Genomic DNA, 27,985 nt, shown 5'->3' with positions numbered 1-27,985 from the left:
TATTTTTCCATGTTTAAGCGTGATGGTATGATTGTAGTAGTTTAAATTTTAATGAATATATATATATATATATAGGACTACATTAAACCGTGGATGGATATCTTGGACGAAGCCCTGGGTGATAAGTCCTTCCCACGCGGAGGGATACGAAAAGGGGAAACCAAAATACAAGCCGGAACTATATAGGAAGCGGATGGATATTGCGCACAGCAGCAGTGCTGACCCTCCGCGGAGGGATACTAGCGCCAGGACTACATTCCCTCCCGCGGAGAAAATACCTGAGCGGCGCCTCGCTGAAAGCCGATAAGCTTCGTTTATTGAAGGCACGCGAGCCACAAGGCAGCGTCAAGCGTCGACGAGGGCTGCGGCGGTGTGTGAATCAACGCATCTTGGAAAAAATCGTCGTGGAGCGAACCTCGTCGGCCACCGTTGCTGCTTTCGGTAGTGCGCACGCGCAGGAAGTCATTCCCGGGCTCCGCGGTCGATGAGGGTCGTTAGCTTGGGGTTGGCGCATGCGCCGCTAGATTCAGTTGTAGCTTGGGTTCGCGCATGCGCCGTTCAAATCGATTCTAAGCGTCGCGGGCTAGCGCGTCCCTTATGTCTGACAGTCTTGCGCATGCGCACCAAACATTCCTCTTAGAAGGGCCCTATTCAGGGGGGTTTTGGAAGGAGGAAAGGAAGGGAAAATGGGGAATGTGCCCACACTACAGATATAAAACACTTTGGCACCGCTTTAACCGTCATGTCTCCATGCTCTGGAATCCTGGGATTTGTAGTTTGGTCAGGCACCAGAGCCCTTTGACAGGGAAAGTTTATATCCCACTTTGAGGACTGCTTTAACTGCAGTCTGGATTTGTGCTGGGGGTTTCTGGGAACTGTAGTTCTGTGAACTACATTGAGCCTTCTCTGGTGGGGCCACAATAAACTACAATCCCCAGGATTCCTTAACACTGAGCCAGGGCATTATTATTATTATTATACCGGTTTCAAACTGGGTTATTCCTGCAGTGTGTTTGGGACCGCATTAGGACGGAGAATGGCTGAGACTGTGAGGGAACTACAATTCCCGGCATGCTCTGCGCCACTCTGCGCATGCGCGTCGGGCCTGCTTCTGGCAGAGAACGGGAAGCGCTCTAGACTCGCGAAGAGATAGAGAGGAAAAGCGGAAACAGGGAGGGGCGGGGTTCCAGCGCTGAGTGGGTACTTCCGGTTGCCTCCCTCGTCGGAAGCGCAGCATCATGCGGGAGGGCTTCTTGGGCCGCTCCGGGGCAGCGGCTAGGCCCGCTGGGTACGCCTTGGTAGGTCCAGCCGGAGCGGAACGAGGAGGCCTGGGTTCGCCAGTCCCCGCCTTTTGGCCGCGAGAGGGACCCGTAGGCGTCCTTCTAGGTCAAGGAGGGCGCTTGGGAAGGAGAGCAGGAGGCCTAACCTGACCCTTGCCCATAGGGAAGCATTGGGGAATACTTGCCCATAGGCTGAATGAAACTACGTGTGAGAGGGATCTAGGAGTCCTAGTAGACCACAAATTGAACATGAGTCAACAGTGTGATGCGGCAGCTAAAAAGGCCAATGCGATTTTAGGCTGCATCAATAGAACTATAGCATCTAGATCAAGGGAAGTACTAGTGCCGCTCTATTTTGCTCTGGTCAGGCCTCACCTGGAATATTGTGTCCAGTTCTGGGCACCACAATTTTAAAAGGATGTTGAGAAACTGGAGCGTATCCAAAGGAGGGTGACCAAAATGGTGAAGGGTGTGGAAACCATGCCCTGTGAGGAACAATTTAGGGAGCTGGGAGTGTTTAGCCTGGAGAAGAGAAGGTTAAGAGGGGATATGATAGCCCTGTTTAAGTATTTGAAGAGACTTCAAGGGCTATGCAGTCCAACCCCTTTATTCTGCCATGCAGGAACTCTCCATCAAAGCATCCCCATTGACAGATGGCCATCCAGCCTCTGTTTAAAGACCTCCAAGGAGGGAGACTCCACTATAACGTCCAAGGGAGTTTGTTCCACTGTCGGACAACCCTTATTGTCAGGAGGTTCCTCTTAATGTTAAGGTGGAATCTCTTTTCCTGCAGCTTGCATCCATTGTTCTGGGTCCTGTTCTCTGGAGCAGCAGAAAACAAGCTTGCTCCCTCCTCAATGAGAGGAGGACTGGAGCATGGCTTTTGGCCTCTTAGGACGCATGCATCATTTAAAACGCATACCTCCAAAGTGACCCAAAGCAGCTTTATTTTGGCCTGTCTGTTCGGGCCCTTCTGAAGGGATGTCACATATAAAATGGATTAGGACAGGGACTACCCTCTTTGAGTTTGTCAGCAGAATTGTCTTTGCGTTCTTCCTTGAGGTTTCCAAGCATTAAGGTGGCTTTTCCCCCTCTTTGTGACATGTTCCTGGGGCTTGAGGGCTGATCATGCAGCATGTCTCTCAATTCTGGATTGAAACCTGTGGCTTTGGGAGTGAAAGCTGTGGTCATTACTCACTGGTTTTCTCTCATTCCAGGTCCCAATGGATGCAGTGGCAGGAATGGAAGTTGGAGCTGAAATTGAAGTGACCGAAGATGGGACGCTGGAGGAGTTGCCTTTGCATTTGGTATGGAGTGCGAATCCTTGCAATTACAGAAGCATTGCTACATCTGTCTTGTTGTGGTTGTATATGTGGTAGAAAAAGACCTTAGCAAAAAAAGATGTGAAAAGCTGGATAAAAATGGAGGGGGAAAACGCTTCCCCCAGAAATATTGAAAAAATGGATTATGAAATGTTATGAATTGTAAATATGTGATACTTGTACATAGTCTTACCTTTTTTCTAGTTCTTTTCAAGGCCTTCGCATCTCTAGATAAGAGTCCATCTCCAGCCTACCTCAGAGACCTTTAGACATTAATATTTTATGATTCTGTTGGTTTCCCATCTAATGTTGGAGACTTATTCAGCAATTCCTTAGGCTTGCTAATGTAGTCCCTGGAATCTCCAAGATAAACAATAATAAGGACTAGATGCTTATTAAAAGAGGGCTGAGTTGATCAGAAAACTTGAGCCCAGCAGCAAACATTCATTCTCTGATTTCTCCCCCTCCTCCCGCCTTCCCATGTTAACGTGGGTGTTTTACACACAGCCCTGTCAATAAGGTGTGATATTTAATGGTGGCTCTATCCCCTTCTTTCTGCTAATAGCTCTCCACTTTCCCTCCTCTACTAGGAAAATGCCAAAAATTACCTTTCCTGGGAATCCCTAGATGTCTCCAGCAGTGATGATGATGGAGAGGAATATTTAAGCTTCTACTTGCCTGCTAGACGCCCGCCCCGGGCTGTACAGCGACCACCAGTTCGACGCCCGCAGGCTCAGCGCATGCCAACTCAGCGGCCAGCAGCCCCTCCCTCTGCCATGAAGTCTCCAGCTTGCGAGAACCGACTCCCACCCAGGTACCCCTGCCCATTGCGCCCAAGCATTCCATCATCTCCAGGGATCCCAGCATTTGATGCTTATCAGTGCCAGAAGTGCCTCCAGGTGTTCATGGAAGAGTGGCACTATGCCCAACACCTCCAGGACCATGCTCAGGAGGAGTCACAGCAGCAGGAGGCAATGGCACAGCAGCAGCAACAAGAACAACAGCGGCGGCGGCAGCTCTGGCCTCGGCCCCACTCGCCACCCCGCAAGCTGCGCTGCTTGGAGTGTGGCAAGCGGTTTCTTCACCCTGAACATTTTGCCCGCCACACCAAGTGGCACCTGAAGTTAGTGCGCAAAGGCATCAAAGTCTGCCACAGAAAGGGAAGCAGGCGCTCCTCTCAGGTCTCCTATTTTTACAAGGCCCTCAACGAAAGCCCATTGGGAGGAGGGATGGATGTTTCTGGCATCCCAGTTGCCCAAGAGACTCTGAGGCAGCCAAAGGGCCTCCAGCCAGACAAGCCTTTGAAAGCCAGCCGACGGAAGGCACTCCGGCACCATAAAAAATTGGCCACCGAGGGTACACAGTCTGAAGGCCTGCTCACTTCCACCTGTCCGGGAAATTCAGTTGCCATCCTGGACGGGGAAGGTGGTGTCAATCTCTTGCAGCCATGGCAGAAGCAAGAAGCCGTTTTGGAAGGTCAGGTGGCAGGGGCGATCTACCAGCCAGCGGTCCTGAATGCTGAAAATCAGATCATCATCCTGGATGATGCCGGGTCAGAGGCTGTGCCTGTTGTGCCAGATCATCACTACACTGAAGTTCAAGCCACTGTCTTTGACAGCGAGGGGAACGTAAATGAGGTGAGGCCCCTCTTCCTCCAGGCTGAAGAACAAGCAGCTCTCCTGGACAGCCAAGCAGGATTGAATTCCCAGACAGTGGTTGGAGCTGACTGGGCAGGCCAGAATCCTTGCGCCCTTTTTAGGACTGTGCTCCTACAGACTGAGGAGCAAACAGCCACTGTGGACAGCCAAGTGGAGTCCAGTCCCCTTCAACAGGTGATCATTAAGACCTCGGATGGGTCACCCACTTTTTACTTGGACCAAGAGTCTCACTTGTCTTCTCTGGACTCAGCAACTCTCCATTTTGTCCCGTTGCACCAAGAATCTCAGTTTGTAACAGTTCCATATGGAAACACATTGACCTTGGACCACGCAGAGCCAACAGATGAAGGAGAGAAGAATTGGGAAACCCAAACAACAACTTTTCAATTGCCAGGTTACCTTCCAAACTCGCCCCAGCAAAACAAGCAGCTGTCTCCTAGTGCAAACACTGGCCTTTCACCTAAAGGTTCCCAGATTGTCCGCTTGGCACCTGGTACCTCCGAGGACCGTCCTGAAGTCTTAGACCTGGAATATGATACAGGGGGTGGCATTCCTGTAGCCTCCGAGCCTTGGGAGCCCCACATGCAAAGTGGGCAAGAAGCCTATCACACTGAGGAGGTGACAGAGAATGTCATTGTTGTGGAGATAGAGGGGGATTCGTGTGGCCAAAAGTCAAAAGTGGACCTCCCGTGCAAAAGCTCCCGCAGGCGAGCCTTCCATAGAACTAGAAAACCAACCATTAAAAAACGTCTTGGACGCTTTAAGTGTCCTGACTGTGGCGTGCGCTATAGCCGGATGTGCCAGCTCCGCTCCCACCAGAAAGGGCCCAAGCGTCGGGGGCGGAGTTACCTGTGTGAATGCGGGGCTTTGTTCCGTGGCCTATTGCATCTCCTGCGTCACCAGCTCCAACACCTGGAGGAAGCCCTCTTTATCTGTTCAACCTGTGGGAAGTCCCTTCAAGGACACAGACGTCTAGCAAAACATGGAACCTGCAGGCCTGACCCAGCCCGTTTTAGCTGCTCTTGTGGAATCAGCTTCCAACGCTTGCCCCGTTACCTCTGGCATCATGTGAGGAGCCAGAAGCCTGGCTTGAGGGTTTACACCCTCTCGGGCTTCCTCTCTTCAGCTTGAAACAGGACAACTGTCATGGGGATCTGGGTTAAGGGGGAGGGAAAATTGGAGCCTCTTGACTGGAGGTCTGATTTTGAAGAGGGGGTGGGACATGAGAATGTGAGGCCTTTTTCTTCTGGGGAGGATTTAGTCAGAAATGGTTTACTGGTTGTGAAGCATAAGTGTTGGGATGTATGTTTTGGTTTGGTTTGGTTTTTCCAGTGTTGATGATTATGATAATTAAACATTGAAGATACTGAGCCTTTGAATTCTCTCTTGCCTGCTGCTGTGAGGTCTCAGGGAGAACAAAGCTGAGGGAACCTTTCAAGGTCCTACATAAACCTGTAGTGTGGGCTGTGTTCACATAAACCAAGGGGTAGGCAAACTGAAACCATGTTAGTCTGTATCAGCATAAGAAGATAGAAAGGAACCCTCTAGCACCTAGTGAAGTAGACAGTCTATAAAAGCTTATGCTATGAACTTCTTTCAGTTAGTCTCAAAGGTGCTACAGGGTTTCCTCCAGATATTGCTAAACTGTGCCTCCCAGCATTCATCGCTTTTTATCAACCAGGGCAGCTGGGGGTTGTTCAACAGCATCTGGCCAGCCCCAGTGTGCATACCCCCCACATAAACCAAGAGGTGGGCAGCTTGTCATTCCCCAGGTATTGTTAGCACTTGTACTCTCATCAACTCCTAGCCAATGGTGAAGGATGCTGGGCACTGAATTCCAGCAACAGTTGGAGGACCAGAAGATGCCCAACCCACCAGAAGGATAAGTTAACCAGAACAGTTTGGAAAAAGGGATACGCTACCTGGGGGTGTGTGCATGTGCAATGATGAACAGATGGCAAATGCATATAGACTGATGGAAAATGTATCCTCAGTGACTCAAAACAATAGCTTTTGAAATAGGTGTAAATTTTTATTTTTATATAAGCACTTATAAAAACAAGGTGACAAAGCACCATCTGAGGAGAAACATTCCCTCCAGCGAGGGAAAAACTGGATGTCTTTGAGGGAGGGGTGGTGGAACCTTTGGTTCAGGGCCATATTCCTTCAAGTACAATTCACTGAGCCCCCCTTTTTTCTGTCTTGTCAACGTTGCTACTCCTCTCTGCCTACCAGGCAGTCAAGAAAAGCAGGAGATGCTCTTGCCAGCAAGTGCCAGACTTTGTTCCTGTTCTTTCGGGTTTTATCCTGGATTAAAAATAAACCCACTTTGAGAGCTGGTATCAAAAATCTCTGATCATACCGGGGTCTGACGGAAAATACTCTGGGATAAACGAAATGTGTATGGAGGTCTGAAATAAAAATGGAAAGAACAGGAACAAATCAGTGTGGGTGCATCTGTCTTTCATTCACTCCTTTCTTCTTCCATTGGTCTCAGTTTTGGCTCTCCTCCACTGTTATGTTTGGCAGTTTTCTCTTAGGCTTTCCCTACCTTTAGGAATAGGCTATATGTGGCCCTTAGATCACAGATTCTCCACCCCTGCTCTCATGACTCCTGTTGCAATATTAATATGTGCCCATCTTCTAAAAAAGAAGTTATGCATGTGTTTCACTTTAACTATTAGGCTGGCTCCAGACTAAGTTCAATGTATGTTACTCCTGTTGAAAATAGGTGGGTCAACTTCAGTCATAGTATGGCCCGATTTCAGCAGTAACTGAACTCAGCTAAGTTAGCCTGGATTCATTCCATTGTCCAATGTGCAAATTAATGCAGATTTGATTAGACTATGGCCATCTACATTTAATAGGCTAATGGGGTGACAACCATTAAGGTTGTAAGGTTCTTCTGTACCTTACATATTTCTGCATAGGAAAAGTCAGGGTTGCCAGCTTTTTTTTCCTAGCAGTGCTCATGTGCCCTGAAAAGCAATGGGGGCTGATTTGAGAAGGTGAAGCATTTCCTATTACTACTTCTCCATGCCCAATAACAGTAATGCAGCTATTAAAGATACAGGGACCTTGCCAGGAAAAAAAAATTAACTGGCAACTCTAAGATTATGTGCTTTCTACAAAGTGACTCATGTGCAGCCACAGCATATGAAAACATCCCAGAGCCTGTCTGTGCTCTGCTTTCTGAAATCATCATTGTCTTTGCTGGAAGCACCCTGAGAAGAGATTGATTAAGCCTTTCTTTAGTCATGGCTGACAACAAACAACTGAAAGCGCGAATTATGAACCTGTTTTAAAGGCTCATTCTCAGGAGAAAGTGAAAGATTGCCTTCCTCACTCCAGTCAAAAGTCTTATTACATTAACATTTGGGTTTCAAGCAGCAGCTACCAGACAAACCCTGAATGGGTATGAAAAGTCTTCTGTTCAGAAGTATATTGTGCTTGTAGATGGAGGTTTTCTTTATCTGCTGAGGTTTTTCTCTCTGCATCTAGAACTTTGATGGAAAACCAGGGGCACTTTAGATATGGAAGAACTACAACTCCTGTCAGAGTTAAATAACTGGAAGCCCAGCAGTTCCTCAACTCTGGTCTGTTGTTTCCATTTACTTTGTCATCTGTTGTGTTGCAAGTCTCTGCTGCTCCCAACATGTCACTTTTTATCAGCTGTTTTGTAGGGCTTGTAATAGATTTGATGTGTTAGGGAGATCATTCCCTCATCTGCTCATGGGTGGAACATGTCATAAATCCTGCCCCCGGATGCCTTCTCTTTCTTTGGCTTCTGCAGTGGAAGTGCAAAAACTGCATAGAAATGTGTTTTTATTGGCCTGGTTTTCCATCCTGAAGGGCTCAGTCCTTTATCCTGGCAGCCACCCTGTGAGGTAGATGGGTCTACTTGTACACTGGACTTTGTTGTGTGCCTTCAAAACGTTTCTGACTGATGGCAACCATAACGCAAGACTGTCACAGGGTTCTTTTGGCAAGAATTGTTCAGAGGGTTTTTTGCCAGTGCATCTCTGATGCTGAAAGAGTGTGACTTGCGTACAATCACCCAATAGGTTTCCATGGCTGAGTGAGGATTTGAACTTTGGTTTCCAGAGTTTCCACTACCCCATGCTGGCTAGCCTGTGCCAAATCAGAAAAGCCATATGTGTTATCAGGATGTGAACCTATTGTATAAGAGGATTCCATTGCTGATGAAGGGTATAGTAAATCTTTACTGTTCATCAAAAAGGTACCACACGGGGTGGTCAAGAGTTTGCCCTGAAGATTCCTTGCTCAACAGGACCTGCCGTTCAGACCACAGTTGAATGCAGCCAGTTCTTCAAAGAGAACGGGGTGCTAAAAGCCGCCACCCAGACCTGCTCTGCTCCAACTATACTGTCTTGGCCAAGGACCAAAAGCCTATTTACTCCCAGAGTTTTGCCCCACAAGGTTTGTCAGATGCCACAGGCACAGCCAGGGATAAGAACCGGGGGAGCTGTAATCTAAACATTTGTTAGTGCAAAGCTCTTCCATCCCTTCTCTCTGGCAAAAGCAGTCCTCCCTATAGCTGTGGTTCCCAAAGTTTGGACTTGCAGCACCTTCAGTCAGCATGGCCAATGGTTATGGAGTCCAAGCCCCTTGGAGGGCCAAAGAATGGGAGCTGCTAGTCTTAGTAGCCCTTCCCAACTTGACATCCTCCAGATCAGTAGCAGCTGATGCATGTGTCAGTGGGGTGGTGAATACATTCAGTTTAGAGTTTAAGGAACTATCTGAGATGTTGAACTTATTTGGGGGGAATAGCATTCAACCTCTTGAATATTCTTTTTTACATTTAGGCAAACTTTAGAATGGGTTCATTGCCCCTCTTGTGTGGAAACTTCCAGCTGCCACTGCTCCAGATGTATTAAGATTGCAACTCCCTCTAGCCAGTTTACTGATACATTTTGGGAGTTCTAGTTTAATGTAGCTGAAGAGTCCTAGATTGAGAAGGACAGCATTAACCTGATAGACCAAAAGTTGGGAAATTCCTTAATTTTCTGCCATCGAATCTTAAACAAGCCCCATATCCATGGCTTGTCTGTCTTATATCAATAAATCAGTTCCAGGGTTTCCAGCACTTATGAGATGCCTGGAGATGTTCCTGAGCTACATAACTCACCATTCCAATCCCTGTTTGAGAAATGGTTAGAAAAAGTGACTTCAAACTGACTCAAACTATTGGTCCACCTTACACAGTATCCAGTAAAGTGCCATAGTGCTGCGCATCAAAAAAAAAAAGCCCTTCTCAGCTCTTCTGTTTGAACTGGAGTTGTGCTAAGATCTTCAGACTGCAATCTGAGTACTTAAGATCCTCCTCATTCTTGGTATTGCTTTTTCTTTGCCATTTGTGTTTCTAACTATACTGTTTAAGGCACATTTTAACCATCCTCTATAGCAAATGATACTGCAGGCTGGCTGATACTCCATAGGCCCACCTGTTTTCTGTAGCCAATCTGGTCACCTGTACTAGTCATTTAAAGGAGCGTTAAATACTATGAACATGCTTTTCTCCAAAACAAGACTCCTTTCCCAGTATACAGAGAAGTTTCCTGGTTCAGAGGCACCTGTAACTTGCTAGAGATGACCCAAGCCAAGATTTCAGAGGGTGGAATCCTCCTTCACCGTCACCTTCAAGATCCTGCACAACAGTTACCAACCAACTGCTTCCTGCAGATTTGAGTCCTGCCCAAAATGGAAGACGTTACTTCTGCCAAAGGGGAAAAAAGGGCAAGGCCTTTGCATTCCATGGCTCTGAGCCTTTCTTCCGCTAATCAAGTACATTTCTCGCTATTTCCTATCTGTAACGTTTTGTTACCATAGCTCTTTTTTTATGTGTGTGTGTAGCTCAAAAGCCTGTAAGAGGAGTGGATGTTATGGCTTTGATTTCCATCCAGGATCCCCCGCAACAAAGCTTGCATATCTCCGCACAATTCTTCCAGAGGCACGAGAAGTCTTTCCATGGAGAATAAAATTCAGAGCGCTGGTCTTCACCCTTTGCTATTGGGTGATGATAACAGCACAGTTGGCAAAATGTCTGTAGTGATTCGCCTTTGCCGCAAGATGGAGGTGTAGTCCCATAGCATGCCTTACACACTGCTTGATCCTATAGTGGCAGTAGTGTTTTCAAAGTTTCTCCACCGTTGTGATGAAACCCCAGGCAGTGGACAAGATCAGCATCATCTCTTGAGCCACCTAAAATAGAAAGCAGAAATCCCAATCAGTGCAGAAGTTAGGCAATGGGATATAGCCGAAAACAGCCTGGAAAAAGAGGGCATCCTTGGTGCAGGGAGGAAGCATAGGGGGGAAATTAGATTACTTTTAGATCCCAGAAATCTCCAGTCACTATGATCATTTGGAATCAGGCACAAAAAAGTAACATTCCCCATATCTTTTTAAGGGCCATTCTCAAATTTGGGGATGGTTCTTGTGTGCCTTCATGTCATTTCTGACATAGGGCAACCCTAACAAATCTGGGTTTCTTGCCCGGATTTGTTCAGAGAGAGTTTGCCCTTTCTTCCTCTGAGGTTGAGAAAGATTGACTTTCCCAAGATCACCCAGTGGGTTTCCATGACCAAGCAGAGATTCAAACCCTGGTCTCCCAATCTCGCCATCCATCCCTCAAACCACTACACCACACTGGCTCTCCAAGTTGGGGCTAGGGACTATTTTATATTACTTTCCCAAGTTTTCTGTATAATGAGCTAAATGTGGCAAAGGTTCTGTAGTCCATTACTGGGGCTCCCTGATTTATTTCTAACCATAAATGGATCTGGTTGTACCTTGACATACATGGCCAACCTCTACGCCAAGGATGGGCAAAGTGCATCCTGTGGGCCATTTTTGTCGGGGGCCTGTGGTCAAAAGAATTGATCTGACATGCCCAAAAATTATTTCTAAAGTGGTGTGGAGGGCATTTATTTCCACTACATTTGGAGCCCCACTGGACCACCTGGGAGTCAAAACGAAATTTTGCACACACACACAAAATCCCCTACATACGTATTTGTGTGTTTGTATATGTGTGTGTGCTTCAAATGCCCACTAGGTGTCCAGGAAGGTCCCAAAACATGTCCCCATGTCCCCTAGAATGCTAGGATGTTGTTGTTTGTTTGTTGTTATTATTATTGATAGGAGCAGGTACAGCCTCCCATGGTCTAGAGGGTTAATGCAGCTTTGTAGTCTTCCACTTTTGCCCACCCTTGCTTTTGACTCTTCTCTGGATAACAGTGTAGTGCACGAGAAAAGATCTGGTATATAGAATATGACTGTCATCATCTATATGCGCACCCCTGGCCCCCTTTGACATGAAGTCTATACAATGGCAATAGCATGATATTTGGGGAAGTTGGAGGGCAAGCCAATGGCTGTGTTTGAAAGCCATTTCCAATACTTTTGGTTCTTGTACGGTGATTATGTTTATAACACATTTTTCCATTTTTAAAAAGCTTTTGAGGGGATCAGAGTGGAGAGGATTCCAGTCTGGCTTTGGGTGGCCACAAAAAATGTACTGAGGCTGCATTCACCCTGCAGAAATAATCCAGTTTGACACCACTTCTACTGCCATGGCACAATGCTATGAAATTCTGGGAACTGTGGCTTTGTGAGATATTTAGCCTTCTCTGTCAGAGAGCTCTGGTGCCACAACATACTACCATCCCAGAATTCCATAGCACTGACCCATGATAGTTATAGTGGTGTCAAACTGGATTATTTCTGCAGGACAGATGAAGCCTAAGGCACAGGTGAGGATAAAATAGCCTCACAGATTCCAGATTCTGGTGAAGAGCAAGTAACTGCAACTGGAAGAAAATTAAGCAATTGGTGCTCAATGGCTCACATTGGCAAAATTGATTCCATAGATTCCCGGGATTTGGTTTCAAATGCCATACCTAGTTTGGAGGAATTAGGACACCGGCTGTGCCTTCTGATGCTTGGACTCCACAAGGAGTGAAAGCAACTTGGTCATCTCATCCAGTTTTCTGTCCAGGGACTCGATCCTCTTCTCCAGCTCATGGTGGGAGTTGCTAAGGTTCGAGCTGAGATCACACATGATCATCTGCATCTGGGAAGGAGGGCAGACAGGGCACAATAAGAACATTTCTGTTTTTTAGGGATGCAGCAGAACAGAATTTGGCTCAATGGTATGAAAGTCTGGGACTGGTATTTTGCTGTAGCACCGCAGCTCTCTGATAGAAAGGCTAAATGTCTCAAAAACTACAAATCCCAGAACTATGCTTAAAGATGATTATGATGAAAAGTGATGCATGCATCTTACTGTTTCAGTGCAAAAGCTCCAGACTGGGAATTGCTGTCTCTAGTGGAAAACTCACCTTAGAAATATCCACCATGGTGTTGACTCGATCTCGGATCTTCCGGTGCTTCATCCTAACCTGCCGAAACCTACAGAGAGAGAGGAAGAGCTTGAGTTCTTCTAGGATGATCTAAATAAATGTGAGTTCCCATGATATAGCTCCTTTGGCTTTGCTTGTTGTTTCTACATCCATTCCATTTTATGTGGGAGGCATTTCAAGTGAATTCTTGGGTCTGCCCTAAGGTTCTTTCAAGGTTTTTTAATCACATGTAAGGGAATACTGATAAGCCATCATGGTATAGTGGTTCGAGTGTTGGACTACAACTCTAGAGACCAAGGTTCGAATCCCTGCTTGGCTATGGAAACACACTGGACAACCTTGGGCAAGTCACAGTCTCTCAGCCTCAGAGGAAGGCAAAGGCAACCCTCTCTCTGAACAAGTCTTGCCAAGAAAACCCAGTGATAGGTTCACCTTCAAGTCGCCATAAGCTGGAAATGAGCTGAGAACACACAACAACAGAGAATACTGAGATGCTACTATGGTTTGAGGGACAAATTTTCACCTTTTTAAAAGAATTAAAAAGGAAAGAGAATAGAAGGAAACATACAGTTTCAATAAAATGAAACCCTGATGGCAATAGTTGTGTAAGTATGCTCACTGCATTCACCAGAGTGCATAACACCCCATAGGCTGCATCTGCACTGCAGAAATAATCCAGTTTGATACCACTATAACTGTCACGGCTTAGTGCTATAGAATTTTGGGAACTGTAGTTTGTTGTGGCACCAGACAGAGAAGGCTAAATGTCGTGCAAAGCTACAAATCTCAGGGATCCATAGCATTCATCAATGGCAGTTAAAGGGGTGTCAAACGGCATTATTTCTGCAGTGCACATGCAGCTTCTGTCTCTCCATAGAACTACGTTTCTTGGGAATCCCAGTAGCATAGTTATGTTCTTTTCAACATCGTACTGTTCCAACCTTGTAGGCATTTCGGAAGTCATGAATGTCCAGCTGCAATGCCCAATTCCCTCTAAACACCAGATTTCAATCTTTCCCAGGGTTAGACGTAGAAACCAAGGAAACATCCTGCTGCATCCCATCCACTTACATATGGATGGCTGCCAGCAGCCTCCGGTGGTGTTTGCGTGCTCTTCGTCCATCCTTCCTCTTGGTGTGTTTGTATAACATCCAAGCTTCTTGCAGCACGTTGGCAGCAGAGCATTTCATCTGGAAGTGAATGCAAAATTGGATGAGAAGGGGCAACTTCAAAGTGCCGGTTAAAGCCCAGGCTCTCAGAAAGAAGTGGGCCAGTGTCAACCAAAATCTGGGTCCCCACATTAATGTCAATCATTTGCTCCAGACTTTCAGACCAGGTGTGGACTACACATGGCCCACATCCCAAGCCCTGAGATTTCTGGCCCAAAACGTGGGACTTAGGGATGATCCCTGGTGATAGTGTTAAGTTTTATACACTGAGTACCAACTACAGTTGTTCACTTTTTGTCGTTCCAACAAAGATATCTGCACAGGCAGAGGGAGAATATGACAACACTATTAAGTGCTGTAGGTCCATCCTAGAGACTCCTGGGCAGTATGTAGTTTAAAATGTATTTAGCTTTCTCTGCCAAAAGGTGCTGGTTCCTTACAAAACTACAAATCCCAGAGTTCTGTAGGATGGAGCCATGGCAGTTAAAGTGGTGTCAGATTGCATTATTTCTACAGTGCAGATGCACCAAAAAGAAAGGGAGAGGGAGAACATCTTTTGTCAAGAATAAAGACAGAAATATTAGACAACGGGGCTATTCTACTAGATGAACTAAATTTGCACACAGATCTCTTGTCTTACTCAGAGATGAACCTACCAAAACTGGAGAATTTGTACCTTCATCTCCCAGAAGGAGACAATTCATGAGAACTAGAGAGTCAGGGCTAGTTCCTGAGAGTTGGCAAACCTACCCACATTTGGGGGTTTTTGTGGGGGCCCTAGAAAATCTTTCTATGTTTACTTTCGAAACCTCCAGAGATCATGATCCCCCGTTAAAACAAAAGAGAATCTCACCTTATTTTAACAGAACCCCACAACTTATTTGAACCAAAACCTCTAGAGATTTCTAAACCTTGAAGCACACAACCCACAACAGATCACAGTGGGAATACTGGCCCGCAGATTCGTTGTCAGTGGTTCTTGCAGCAGGTCATTGGTTCTTGCTTACCTCTTTAGCACACTGAATGTCCATCATAAAGTTATGAACGTGTTTCTCAGCTCTGGTGAACTCCAGTTTATCCGCTGCAACGGCTACCAAAAGTGCTGTGCAGCCCACCCCCTGAAAAGAAAAGCAGAGTATAATAAGGGAAGAAAGAATAACAGGGCGAGACTATAGCACAGGCACAGTAACACACATGTTGGGTGTAAGTCCCATGTTGTTCAGTCTCTGGGAGAACCTCTGGAGAACCTCTTCCAGACAGCACTAAGTTAGATGGGGCAATAGTTTGACTAATGGCCAACTGAAAACCATAAATTGGAACTGTTATGTTGGATTACAGCTCCCACAATCCTGGTATGGCCATGGTGGCTCTGCTAAAAATATTTTGTTCCTTGAAGTGGAGCCACAAATACCCAGACATATTTCACACACAGCTGATACAAATTCCCCTCCCCAAAATTTTCCTATTGTAAACTTTGGGGCTCTGCAGCCACCCCTTTTTGCGCTGGATCGGGGCTGTGGCAACCACACGCTGTCACCCCGATCTGGTCTTTCCAGGGCGCAAAAAGGGGCCACAAAAAGCAGATCCTTATTGCACCCTGGAAAGGGCGCCATAGCCGTGTTACCAAGGCTTGGTGGTGCTCTTTTGGTGCTGCATCATATGGATGCAGCACTGGAGGAGCGCCATGATGCTGCGCACCGTGTGAAGCAGTGTGTGAAATCATGGCACCCTGGGGGAGGAGTCAGGGTGTGCATCATCTGGACGCAATGGCCCGACTCCGCCTCCAGGCCGGCCTTAATGGCCAGTCTGAAGAGGGCCTTAGATACCCAGAATTTGTTCTCCAGATATACTTAATATCAGATGCTATCATTTCTGGAGGTTCTCAACTTTGTCATACTGGGAGTAGACCATGGTTTCACCAGTGAGATTTCAGCCATGAGAGCCTAAGTCCTATTAATTTCAAAGGGTCTGTCATAAGTTTAATTAAGTCTGGATGCAATCCAATATTTCTCGGCTGACGTCAATGATGGATTTCTATATTTGCTGATAGTTGACACGTACAGTTATTTAGTGGACAGTATTTGACAGACAATGCATAGATGATATTTAGACTTGTCAGCTTAAGGAAACTGTATTTAACTTTTGTTAGCTTAATTGGAACATGGTCAAAACTGAAAACAAACCAATGGATTCATATTTCAAGAACTTAGATCTTATGAGTGATGTGTGTGTTTCGTATTTCAGGAAATGGACTTCACATCATTCAGAATCTGGCAAAGTTTTGGGCATGGATGCCAGTGTACATTTTATATATTTATATTATTTCCTTTTCCATTTTCCATTTTAGTTCTGCAGACATGTCACTTACCATAACTCCAGTGAAGAGACACACCACCTTCCCACATATAGTAACTGGCACAACGTCTCCATAGCCAATGGTTAGAAAAGTGATGGGGATCAACCAAAATGTTCCACCCAGGTACTCATTCTCATCCATATGCTGCCTGTCAAGAGAAGTTCAACATACAATATAGAGATAAGATATAGAGAATTAGAGATAAGGAGTTTCAACGTGTATGCACACAGTTTTCCAGATAATGCTCTCGTCCTGAAATTCATACCCTTCACTCTGAGGACTGAAAAAGAGGGTCCGGACATTGAGACTTGGGAACCCTAGCTTGAAAAGGGTTGCAAAAGATGCCTTAAGAAGCATGGGAAAGGTGTTGCTCAGTTACTGTTCCAATCATCCGTAACCAGAACAAGAAGTGGTGAAGAATGCAACCCAGTCACATCCATAGGGCCATAGACTCCCCTGCCCTGCAGTTAATGTTCCTTCAGAAACACCCTTCTGTGCAGCAGACCCAACATGAAATTGGGTGCAGGCCAATGAGGCAAATAGTCTCTCTGATCATACATAGGGCCATGTCAGCTCTGCAGCTTTGAGCCATATGTTGCTTTTCAAGATGATCTGGTTTTGTTTTGAAATCATATGCAGAAACTTTTATTCTCTCTCTCTCTCTTCACTTTTTGAGTCAGTGTCACCAAAAGTGACAAAAATGTTTATTTTTTTGTGACTGACTTCACTAATAGCCTCCGGCTTGCCAGGTAAGCTTATTACCTGTTGGCTGCACGTCAAAGAGAATAAAAGCATGACCCTTAAAAACAAAGCCCTTTTTCGAAATTAAGGGTGTACAATTCTGGACTATGTCACGCTGAGGAGGAAGAAGGAAGGAATCTTTTATGGGAAGGATTAAAGCCATCCTAATGTGTGGGTGTTGCATGAGGCAAAGAGCATGATGGTGTCTCCTCCATCTTGTCACCATCAAGTACCTGCATGGAGATTAATACATAGGGCGACAAAGCCTTTGGGAATGCAATTGCCATGGGTGCATTTATTTTTCATGCTCTAAACACTGGAGTGGGTTTTTAAGGACCACATTTGGAGCCGTGGGGACCACATGCAGCTTGTCAACTCCTGGATCAAAACTAAGGTTGGGGAATCGCTTTCAACCTTGAGTCAAATTCCATTTCAGGGGCTGCATTAGTGGTAGATGGAGACGAAGACGAGAGTTATTTGTGCCCATACATCTATGGCTGATGCTACCACACTGCAGGATCATTACAGTTTGATGCCGCTTTAACTGCCATGGCTCAAAGCTATGGGATTCTGGGAATTGTAATTTGTTCATTGAGCCATGACAGTTCAAGCAGTTTCAAGCTACATTAACTCTGCAGGTTAGATGCAGCCTTAGAAGAGCCATGCCAACCTTTCAAAACGTGGTAGTGATAGTGGTGATCTGTACAAAAGCTGGGAAACTATAGAAATATCATGAGGGAGGGATTGTGGCCCTCAGAGGGCCAGATGGAGAAGGGCCACAGGGCTTGAAAAATCTCTACTTTGGCTCCAAAGCATGCACAGAAAACAAGTGGGCTGCAGAGGGAAGGTTGATCTGATGTGCCCAATACAGAAACACAGGAAGCCACTAGAGGAGAACCAGCACTCTTAATCCTTTCTTTGCCAGTTTCCAACAGGATAGTAGATACTAGAAGAGTAACTTTTCCATATGCAATAGCTACAACTGCTCCTCACCGTTCGCAGACTGACAGCACCCAGAAGGCAATGAGCCAGAGTCCTATGGTAAAGATGAGCAGCACCCGGCCTGGCTGGCTGTTCACCATCACCCGCAGCACAAAAGGGTACTGGAAGTGGATCTTGTTGAGGGATCCGATGCTGCGATAGGAGGCATCTCCCAACACACTGCTCCGCAGCAGCACTGCCCGAGGCACAAGGTAGAGACGGAGGAACATGAGCAGCGATAGCAGCATGTCGATGTCGGAAAGGAACAGGAAGGTTTGCTCAGGCTTGGGATCCAGGCAGGGGAAATCTCCCATTGGGAAAGGATGAAGGGAGCAAACCAAAAGCTCCAGCCCAATCAGGCACAGCTTTGGAGCACTGACTGCAATTCGCCAGTCCGTCACGGAGTTATCTAGCATGAAGAGCTAGAGAGAGAGAAGAGACAAAGAGAGTAGCTATCATAAAACAGTAAAAAACAATCAAAATCCTTAACAGGAAACAGGAAAGATGGAACTTAATAGAAAGAGTCTAAGGTGGGAAGAGGAGGGATAGATAAAGAATCTGGTTTAGATATTTGGGGAGGAGAGATACCATAGGAGGTTACGACATATGTTTTATTGTATAGTTTATAGTTAAGTTAGATTGTTACCATGTTACAGTGGTACCTCGGGATACGAAACTACCCAGGTACGAAATTTTCGGGATACGAAAAAATCCCTAGGGAATTATTGTTTCGGGTTACGAATGTTTTTTCGGGTTACGAAAAAACTTTTGTGTGCTTTTTTCGGCTTTTTCGCACGGAATCGCGGCTTTTCCCCATTAGCGCCTATGGCAATTCGGCTTACGAAGGCTTTCGGGTTACGAAAGCGGCCGCGTTACGAATTAATTTCGTAACCCGAGGCACCACTGTATATTGATCGTATGTATGTTCGTAGTGGTTCCCCCCCCCCTTTTTTTTTTCTTGATGCATTTTTTAAACCTAATAAAAATATTAAAAAAAACAATCAAAATCCAATACAACCAGTACGTTGTAAGCACTGGACTATAACCAGACTTCGAATCCCTGCTTGCCCATGGAAACCCATGAAAACATCTTAGTTTCTAGTACATGAAACATAAATTATTATTTTGTTTGTTTGTTTAGACAGATCCCATCTCCAATACATCTCATTTTGTAAGTATATGCAAATACAGGTATTTTGAAATGCAACCAATTCCCCCCCCCCCCAAAAAAAATCCAAAACACTACTGGTCCCAATCATTTTGCAAAGACTAAACCTGTACAACAGCAAGAATAAAAGGATGGAGGAATTTAATTTGATAACAGAAACGCTAGGAGATTCAGGAAGTGACTGAAGAAGAAGAGGGGTCTTCTTTCTTGACCCAGAGACTAAAACACAAATCAACAGTTTCATATTACACAAAAAAAGGAAGATATTATTTACTGTACAAGCTATTCAACAGCAAAATGGACTGCCTCAGAGGGTGGCTGAAACAAAAATTGGATAGGAATCATAGAGTTGTCTATTCATTCATGGCAGACTAGATCGCCCTTGTGGACCCTTCCAACTCTATGATTCAACATAAACACACATCACTTTTACACTCCTGTCAAGTGGCCATGTTAGGCAGCACAGCTGGGCAGCACAGGTATTCACTGGGTTTGGTGCTGAATGGGCTGGACATCATCTGATATTTTCAACAGCTGCCCTGCATTGGAATGGAGAGTCCTGATCTTCCATTGTGCAAACAGAGACTTATCGTAATTGTTTTAAGAAAGATATACTGAGCATTGTCCGGACTTTATGCCGGGCATTGGGCTTTGTGTCACCTGGACTCCTCGCCAAGAGGACAGTGGAAGAGGCCTGTCTATTTGACATGCGCAGACAGAGCCAGGAATACACATAGCCTTATATTTTGACATCAAAGGTTCTAAATCCAGATCTGGATTTTGGAGAACCTAAATCCAAATCTGAACAAGGGACTGGCAGAGGTATTACGTGTACAAAGTAGCTTTGTGTGTGCTCTGTCATTCTCTCTCTCTCTCTCTCGTTCTCATACTGGACTACAACTCACATCATTCAGTTATTGGGATATGTGTGTGTGCACGCACATGCACACACACATGCACACATGTGAGATAGAGAAAGAGAGCAAGAGATGTCCCAGTAGTTGGAAGACAGTAGTTTTAGCCCAGTATACTTGAGGGTACCAGTTTGGATAAGGTTTGATTCAAGAGTGAAGAACCTTTGGCCCTTTAAATGTCCCAGACTCCAGTCCCCACAATCCCTTATCACTAGCACTCAGTGAAGCTGTTGAGAGTTGCAGCCAAAATACCTGGAAGATCAAAGATTCCCCATCCTTAGTTTAAAGCATTTATTAGGCCTGCTTCTCATCCATGTCTGCACTTCATGCATGCCTGTGCAAGAAGAAATTATCTCTGTGTAGATAGCATGCTGATAATACTTGAAAAATTTCCACCTCCAAATACAACACGTTATTGTTACGGGCCGCCGCTATATTGCTATAAATACATAGTAAAACAGCAACGGGCTTATTTGCATCTTATAAATCAACAAAGGTTGGGCTCCATTCATTGACCTAGTCTGTGCAAAGCATGAGGCACAATTTCAGTCTCACTAATGCTGTCAACTAGGTCTGGACCATGAGAGTGGACTGCCTGAGAAGTCATTGTGACCCCAAATCAATGTACCTAAAAACAAGTTATTTTAATAATATTTTCAATGTTTGTATGAGGAGAACTTTAAAGATGTATCTGCTCTATCCTTGGTTTGCTGGAGTATTGGAACAGGTGAGCTATAAATAAAAGAGGAGGAGGAGAAAAGAAGAGATAGCAGTCATAATTGTTATTATTGTTGTTGTTTGGGTACATGAGGCTGCAAATAGGCAGAAAATCCCATGAGCACCTTTCTCCCAGTCCCACCTAGTTGTAAAAATGCAATAATAATTTAAATCACTATCAATGTATTGCCTCTCATGACAACTGATATCTGCTGCCTAAGGCAACTCCCTCGCTCTGCTTAAGAATAGGGTCAACCCTCCTGCTAACTGTGACTGTTATTGTTGTGTGCCTTCAAGTCATTTCCGTAACATTTTCCATGTTCATAATTAAGATTTCACTTTGGCTGTTCTGCTAACAATTGAGTTCCGGGGCCAAATTATGAATTGGCAAATGAAACTGTCATTTGGCAAGTGGGTTGGCTAATGAAAATCAAAGAGCAGGATAATCTCTAACCTCCCCAACAGATTGGTAGGTTACTAGATAGGTTTGCCATTTAGTTTTCTAACTGTACGGTATCATTTCACTTGTGTCGACGTATCAATACCGAACCAAACTGAGTGATTCTAGCAAATAGAGACCAGGGAAACCAAAAGAGGAACCACGAGAGACCCAACTCATGCTAGTGCTCATGTACCATCCATGCTGCAATGTACTTAGCCAACTCCTCCAACTCGGTCAGCAGTAGCTTGGATGAAACATGCTGTGTGACTCAGTCAGGAAACAGCTTGCTCAGATCAGCAGCAGAAATCAAACGGCCCAGAGGGAAAGAAAAACCCTTCTGAGGTGTATTTTCCGAGTGTCACTACAGGCTTATAGGCTTCAAACAGAGGCAGCATGACACAGTTTCGCTATATGGGGTGGAGAGACTAAACTTCTGGGCATATATCCCAGGCGCTGAATGTACAAGCCTCAACTCCCCATCCGCTCTTTCCATTAGCTTCTCGGTCTCTCCTAAAACTAGCAACAGAAGCCAGCCATTTGAAAAATTAATGTATATAGAGTGGAAGAGCTTTACAAGTTCTAAATGCTGATGAGGCTCCATTTGGCCATTACTAGGTTGACAGGTGCAAAAACATGCTATACTTTGTTATACACTACTCTACTATAGCATAACTTTAGGTTATCTGCAATTATGTTGATATGATTTTTGCACCAGGGCAGCTTTGAGGGTTAATGGGACCTGAGACAGATCCTCCAACATTTCACGGATGAAAACTGGAAAATGTATGGCCAAGCAATATCAGAGTATGGTCAAGATGCAAAAGGTATTAATGAGAAGGAACACACAAGCTAGGAGAGGCTGTAGCAGTTAGTTTCTGCCTGAGCCTACTGGGGAGTTCAAGAGTTGACCGCTTCCTTTCCCCTGCCACCTACTGAGTTGATGGAGTGCAAATAAATGCACTTTGGACTCATTTTGCAGTAACTGAAGTAAGCCTAGAACAAAAGGGGGAAGAGAGAAAAGCTAGGACATTTAAAAATGGCTGAAAAGTAGGGCAACAGAGGATTAATTGGGATTGGCCTGACAATTCGGGACAGTTGGAGGGTATGTTTTTTGCATCCATTTTCACCCCTTGATCTGTGGCCAAGGCTGAATGCTGTTTATTCTCTACCACTCTGGATGCTGGGCAGTGGTAGCACCATCAGGGCAAGTTTGGGAGGCGAACGTCCAATGTCCCCTATCACCGGCGTATGAAGGAAGACCAACAGGGCTATATAACCATATTTTGCTCAAATTATGGTTAAATAAGAGAAAGAATCAGAGCTGTACATTGAGTGTACAACTGCATAGGTGGTCTTCTCCTACTTCTTGTTTGGAAGAGTGGAATTTTCTACTGACTTCAGGCAATTGGTCATTGGACCAAGACTCCCCCGAAACCAACCTTTCACCTGCTGCATCTCCATCCACAACTTTGCCATTTAGTAGTCACTGAGAGCAGAGAGAGGGGAAGCACCCTGATATATTCCTATAGCTGAAGCGCACCATCTTCCTGAACCTCTGGAGAAGCTTTACACTATATCTCTCTGGTTTAGGATCTCACCCTCTGGTCTGGTCAGGTTAGTGCTGTATTCAAAGCTTGGAAGTGCTAATCTTTTTGGACTAGAACTTCCAGAATCCCACCAGCCAAGCGAATCCCCTAGGATTCTGGGAACTGTACTCCAAAAAAAGTAAAGGTATATCAACAAGAGTTGAACACAGTCCCTCGGAGTGTAGTGGAGTCTCCTTCCCTGGAGGTCTTTAAACCGAGGCTGGATGGACATCTGTCAGGGATGCTTTGTTTTAGATTTCCTGCATGGCAGAATGGGGTTGGACTGGATGGCCCTTGCGGTCTCTTCCAACTCTATGATTCTATGAACAAAACCTGTCCATGGCCATAATTCTATTATGATGGAAGCAGCTTCCCAACACTGCAAATTCTTACTCTTAGCGACTTTAGATTAGGCGACCTGCCCTTCACCAGAAGCACTAAAGCCAAAAAAATATCTTGTTTCAGGTTTCTGCCTTGGGCCATAGGTTTAGGACATAATTACTGCACAACGGCCTCGGTCTGTCCCTCTTTAACAAGCACAGTACTGATGTTTACCCCATCAACTGTATGTGGCAGTTGCTGGTGCATACCAAATGTGCATGAGCTATGCAGCAAACCATTTCTGTCACACCTGGGGCAAGGAAAAGCATGGATAGATTGGCCCCCAAGGTGTTAAAAATATGTAGATGGGGCCTGGCAAGGCCACTTCTGTTCCGCTTCCCTGTTCACTGCTCTCAACAAACACCATCTACCCGGAACCACTGGCCAGGATCCAGTGAAGTTGTTCTACTGACAAAACAGCTTCTGTCAGCAGAAAACGGAGATGGAATAATTTTCTGCTTCCTCCTAACAGCCCTCCATGTTGTGTTTTACAGGGCTTCGAAATTCCCTTAACAAAGCAAGGATGTCATTCTTCACTAAGTTTCTTCTCTAAGGAAGTAACAAGCCATTTTAGTAACTTTCTTGGTTATTTGCAATTGAGGATTTATTCTGCACAAAATTTGCACATACTGTAGTTGTTTTGCACAGAAAGCAACATCTTCTGTGCCGGAAACTGTGCATCATACAAACATAATATATGTAAATATATTATTAAATATTATTACTAAAGAACAGACAAGCTAAGAGAGGCTACAATAGTTTGCTTTTGCCTGAGCCTACTGGGAAGGACATACTTTATCTCCTTCACTCTTCTTGCTATCTGCTGGGTAAATTGAATGCAAACTACTTTTTCACTGTGAAGTCAGTTTGCAGCAACCAAAGTAAGCAAAGGACAATGGGTGAAAATGGAGGGAGAAGAGAGAATCATGAACATGTTAAAATAAATTGAGAAAGTGAGGTGACAAATGATTAATCAGGACTGTCCCCCCTAAATTGGGACAGTTGGAATATATGAAATTGTGGGTCTCAATGACAGAGACTGATCTGTCTCGCAAAGTTCAATCCGCTGCTACGTTCCTTGGCTCAAACCTGGTGGAAACAAAGAGGTGGTCTACAAACCCACAAAAGGAGGGGGCAACGCTATCCAGAGTTTCCACCTAAACATCTACTGTTCCTGTGAAGGTTAGCTATGCAGCTCATATGTGCTATTTTCTTTATTTAAAAGATCCAGATGCCATCGTTGTGCCAAACCTCAGTTCACCGTCAGAGGCTGGCAGTGAGAGAAAATAAAACATGACGTAAGGAGATACAGCCACAAAAGAAAGATCGTGTGGGATTGTAGTGAATAGAGTGTTGCATTAGGACCAAGTTCAAATCCTGATTCTCCATGGCCTTCGCTGGATAATCTTGGACCTTTCCTTGTTCACAGCCTAGTCTACTTCACAAGGTTGTTGTGCTCAGGCAGAATTTGGGTGTAATGATTCACAATAACATAGTTATCTGTGAATCATTACTCTTTGAACAAAACCAATGTGGGTATAATTTTGGTTGTGTAAAGCATAACATTGCTTTACATAACATAACTCTAACATTGTCATATTTTTTCTTTCTCCTGTATGACTGTTAACACCTTTGTCTATGAAGAAGCCAGTGGAGCTTCAAAAGCTTGCAGCATGTGCACTGTGCATATTGGTTGGCCCAATAACGGCATTGCTGTTCTCTGGATTTTGGATGTCATTGTACTCATACATATTCTGGTTAGAAATGACCAAATGAATCAAGGTTACGGTTACCTGGATCTCTTTGATTTGAAAAGCAAGGATCAGGATCAACAGCCCAGCTGTGGAGAGGGTGATGAGGCATTTCACCATGAAGGAATAGGCAAACCACTGGAAGAGGAAAGAAAAGACAGATTGAGGAGAGATGCATAACAGCAGGGCTCCATGACCCATCTTAGCTTCTCACATCAGCAAGCCAGTACTCCCAGGTATGATGCAGAAGCAACACTCCTTCCAAGAGAATCCTTTTAACCCTTTTTAATACCTCCTAGGCCTTTACCTTAGTCATTTGTCTCCTTTCACCAATTCTGAATTATAGAACTTCGCTCCATGATAAGCTTCCCTCTCACTGGTACAATCCTACAAATACCATCATCCCCAACCAACTATAGGTTTGATTGGGGCTGATTGGATCTATATCCCAAAACATCTGAAGGACAGTTGAGGAAGGTGGCAGTACATGACACCAATAAGTTCAAAGTGAATTGCCTTGTCACTTAAGTGTATTAATCAAGTGCATTGAGGTCCATTCATACTATGCAATTGCAATGCTATTATTCCCCTTTAACTTCCATGGCTCGATCCAATGAATCCTGGGTTTGTAATGGGGTGAAGCAAATCTCAGGATCCCACAGAACAGAAGCATAGCAGTTAAAGTGGAATCATAGCACTATAACTGTGCAGTGTGAAGGGCCCCAGTTTTGTCTACTATCATAGGAGGAGTAGCAGATGTAGTAGTTCATACAAATATCATTTCTGCCCATTTTCTCAGCCATAGGCAATCACATCTATTGGCTTCTATTCAGTGGAACAGTGAAGCCGCTGTGTATTTTAATTCAGATTTTAAAGAAGCTATCCAAAGTGAGGAACTTAATCCTCAAAATAGCCGTCGGACCTTTAAAGTTCAGACTGAAATCCAAAGCAGATTCACTGCCTCTTTGCTATGAAATCCACAAGCCCTCCCTGCCTGGGAGCAAACCGCTTTGCTACGTCTTGTGGAAAAACTCCCAAATTGACTATTTGTTTTGGTAAGATTTAGGGACAACTGCCAAGCTTGAGCCAAGATGTGGCATCTGGGCACTTGGATGGACTTAGTTAACCCTTTTGGCCACCTCAGGAATGGAGGGTTGGTAAGGTGATTATTATTTTTAAATCCAGAAAAACTGGCTGGTTTCCCATTCCTTCTACTCTGTTGTTCAGAAGTACAGAAGTAATCCCATGAGGAAAATTTGAAGGAGGTGGATATGCTGTGAGCCCAGAGGCCATTAAAATCTTATGTGATCTCCCTCTTCGAGTATTTCATGAGATGATCGGGTAAAATCTCCCCCTTCTAATCCCACATTGACCATAAACAACAAATTCAAATTGAGAATAAGGATAGAGGCAGCATAGTGTAGTGGTTTGAGTCTTGGACTACGACTCTGGAGACCACAGTTCCATTCTCAGCTAAGCCATCAAACCCATTGAGTGACATTGGTCAAGTCGCATGCTCTCAGCCTCAGGGAAGACAAGGCAAGCCTCCCCTGAACAAATCTGGCCAAGTAAACCCCATGAGAGGGTCGCCTTAGGGTTGCCATAAGTCAGAAATGACTGGAAAGCGCCCAACATGCACAAACACTAGGAAGAATTTCTCAATAGCACAAAGCGCTGAGAAGCAGAATTAAAAGATATAGCTGTGTTAGTCCATAGAATCAGTATGTAGAGAGATCTTGTAGCCCCTTTGAGACTAACTGAAATAAAGAAGTTGGCAGCATGAGCTTTTCGTAGATGAGTTACAGGAGGATAAATGTGGATTGAACACAAGAAGATCAGCAATGGAACCAATAACCTAGACATGGTGGGGTCTCCATCTCTGGATGTTTTCAGGTCACCTGCCAACCCATGCATTTTCAAGTCACCTGTCAACTTATGATGGTCCCATGAATTTGATAGGAATTTCTTAGGCAACGAATACTCAGAGATGGTTTTGCTAGTTCCTTCCTCTGAAATATAGCCTATAGTACCTGTGATTCGTTGGCAGTCTCCCATCAAGTACTAACCAGAGCTGACCCTCCTTAGCTTCCAAGATCACTGGGATCAGGTGCCTTTAGGGTATTTAGGCCACATTGAATTAGGAGGGGGGATTCGACCTTCCCCAATTTCACTTGCCCTTATATTTGTCTCCTTCTCTGGAAAACCAGAAAAACAGGCATTTCCTGAGACCTGGTAGCTCTACGGTGGATGGTGACACATTATTTGACAGTTTAGATTCATTTATGGCAGGTAAGTTTATAACTGGCCATCAGCCATAACAGGTGAAGGAAACTTAGAGAGAGTAATGAGCAGGATATTCAGGGCAAACAAAAGGAATTTGTTGTTCACACAGTTTGAACAAAAGGTTATAAAGAGGAGGACTCTGTAAAAGATCACTTTTTGTATATGTTGAAAGCCCTCCACTGGCTTCTTTGTTCCTGCAGCCTTGAACAGGGTTGGCACCAGCATCTAAGATCCTTGGGGAGTACTGGCTCTTCCATTGCACAGACTGGCACAACTTTCTCAGGCAACTGGGATTGCCAGACCGAATCTTTCTTGTTCCAGTAGATTAGATAAAGCTTGACTTGCTTCTTGATGAATCAGAGTTAAACTTGAGTGCCAGCAGGTATGGCCAAGGCGTCTTGGGCCAATAAAACAAACACAGCATTGTGATGTTGTTGCAGGCAACAGCATTTCAAAAAGAAACAAACTGCCATCTGACCCAGTTGTTGCCTTCTAGGACCATTGGTTTTAGAGTGGAGTTGTCCCCTTCACACACCCATGAAACAATCCTATGTATATATGTCTTTGGATAAAATGTACATAGGATTGAGTTTCAAACTAGAGCCTCGAAAAGTTACCTTTTGGACTATTATTGCTTGACACAAAGGCCACATGCCCCCAATGGCTGGGACAGCTCTGAATGACTGTTCTGAAGCAATCTGGAAAAGCAACTTTGGGAAGATATGTTTTAGATTTTATACAAGAGCCTTTCCAAGGATGTGCGACTGAAAGATTTGTCTTTGATTGCTTGACTTTTCTCTCACCCCTCTGCTGCTTCTTTCTGTCTCTCTTGGATGTCCCCTGAGTCCTCTTGCC

The 27,985-nt window shown here is 44.9% G+C and overlaps 3 protein-coding genes across 5 annotated transcripts in view; 1 reads left to right on the top strand and 2 right to left on the bottom strand.

Moving 5' to 3' along the window:
* The window catches only part of SMG9 (SMG9 nonsense mediated mRNA decay factor), a 20,304-nt gene extending 19,889 nt beyond the window's left edge, over positions 1 to 415 (bottom strand). The window contains exon 1 of one of the 2 annotated variants that reach the window (XM_042439311.1): positions 279 to 415. Coding sequence is in view for 1 of the 2 variants with exons in the window: in XM_042439310.1 (XP_042295244.1) it covers positions 82 to 83 (2 nt within the window). In the remaining variant the exon portion in view is untranslated. Of the gene's footprint in view, positions 1 to 81; positions 174 to 278 lie in introns of those variants that run through there. The other variant, XM_042439310.1, reaches the window with a different exon arrangement.
* LOC121915259 lies at positions 312 to 5,630 on the top strand. Of its 2 annotated transcripts, none has more exons than XM_042439307.1 (3): positions 312 to 441; positions 2,498 to 2,587; positions 3,193 to 5,630. In XM_042439307.1, the coding sequence occupies exons 2-3, from the start codon at positions 2,504 to 2,506 to the stop codon at positions 5,389 to 5,391; spliced, it is 2,283 nt and encodes a 760-aa protein (XP_042295241.1). In that variant the 5' UTR covers positions 312 to 441; positions 2,498 to 2,503; the 3' UTR covers positions 5,392 to 5,630. The 2 variants fall into 2 exon arrangements, with proteins under 2 accessions (XP_042295241.1, XP_042295240.1); XM_042439306.1 differs by lacking the exon at positions 312 to 441 and adding an exon at positions 598 to 1,298.
* A 655-nt stretch (positions 5,631 to 6,285) lies between these two features.
* On the bottom strand, positions 6,286 to 24,986 carry KCNN4 (potassium calcium-activated channel subfamily N member 4). The gene is made up of 8 exons (XM_042439322.1): positions 24,890 to 24,986; positions 17,901 to 18,310; positions 16,179 to 16,314; positions 14,818 to 14,928; positions 13,713 to 13,831; positions 12,621 to 12,690; positions 12,180 to 12,352; positions 6,286 to 10,482 (listed from the first exon to the last, which is right to left on the bottom strand). The coding sequence occupies exons 1-7, from the start codon at positions 24,965 to 24,967 to the stop codon at positions 12,194 to 12,196; spliced, it is 1,083 nt and encodes a 360-aa protein (XP_042295256.1). The 5' UTR covers positions 24,968 to 24,986; the 3' UTR covers positions 6,286 to 10,482; positions 12,180 to 12,193.
* Between the last annotated feature and the right edge of the window lie 2,999 nt (positions 24,987 to 27,985).

The sequence above is a fragment of the Sceloporus undulatus genome, chromosome 9 (assembly GCF_019175285.1).
Source record: "Sceloporus undulatus isolate JIND9_A2432 ecotype Alabama chromosome 9, SceUnd_v1.1, whole genome shotgun sequence".
Classification (NCBI taxonomy): Eukaryota; Metazoa; Chordata; class Lepidosauria; order Squamata; family Phrynosomatidae; genus Sceloporus; species Sceloporus undulatus.
This window is presented reverse-complemented; position numbering and strand designations above follow the sequence as displayed.

Excerpts from the sequence above, each read along its gene's own strand:
- LOC121915259 (XM_042439306.1), top strand. The coding sequence starts at position 1,239 with ATGCGGGAGGGCTTCTTGGGCCGCTCCGGGGCAGCGGCTAGGCCCGCT. Across the intron at positions 1,299-2,497 it reads GGCCCGCTGGGTACGCCTTG|GTCCCAATGGATGCAGTGGC; the intron begins GTAGGTCCAGCC and ends CTCTCATTCCAG. Across the intron at positions 2,588-3,192 it reads AGGAGTTGCCTTTGCATTTG|GAAAATGCCAAAAATTACCT; the intron begins GTATGGAGTGCG and ends CTCCTCTACTAG.
- KCNN4 (XM_042439322.1), bottom strand. The coding sequence starts at position 24,967 with ATGGTGAAATGCCTCATCACCCTCTCCACAGCTGGGCTGTTGATCCTG. Across the intron at positions 16,315-17,900 it reads GTGCTGTCAGTCTGCGAACG|GCAGCATATGGATGAGAATG; the intron begins GTGAGGAGCAGT and ends TTCTCTTGACAG. Across the intron at positions 13,832-14,817 it reads ACATTCAGTGTGCTAAAGAG|ATGAAATGCTCTGCTGCCAA; the intron begins GTAAGCAAGAAC and ends ATTCACTTCCAG.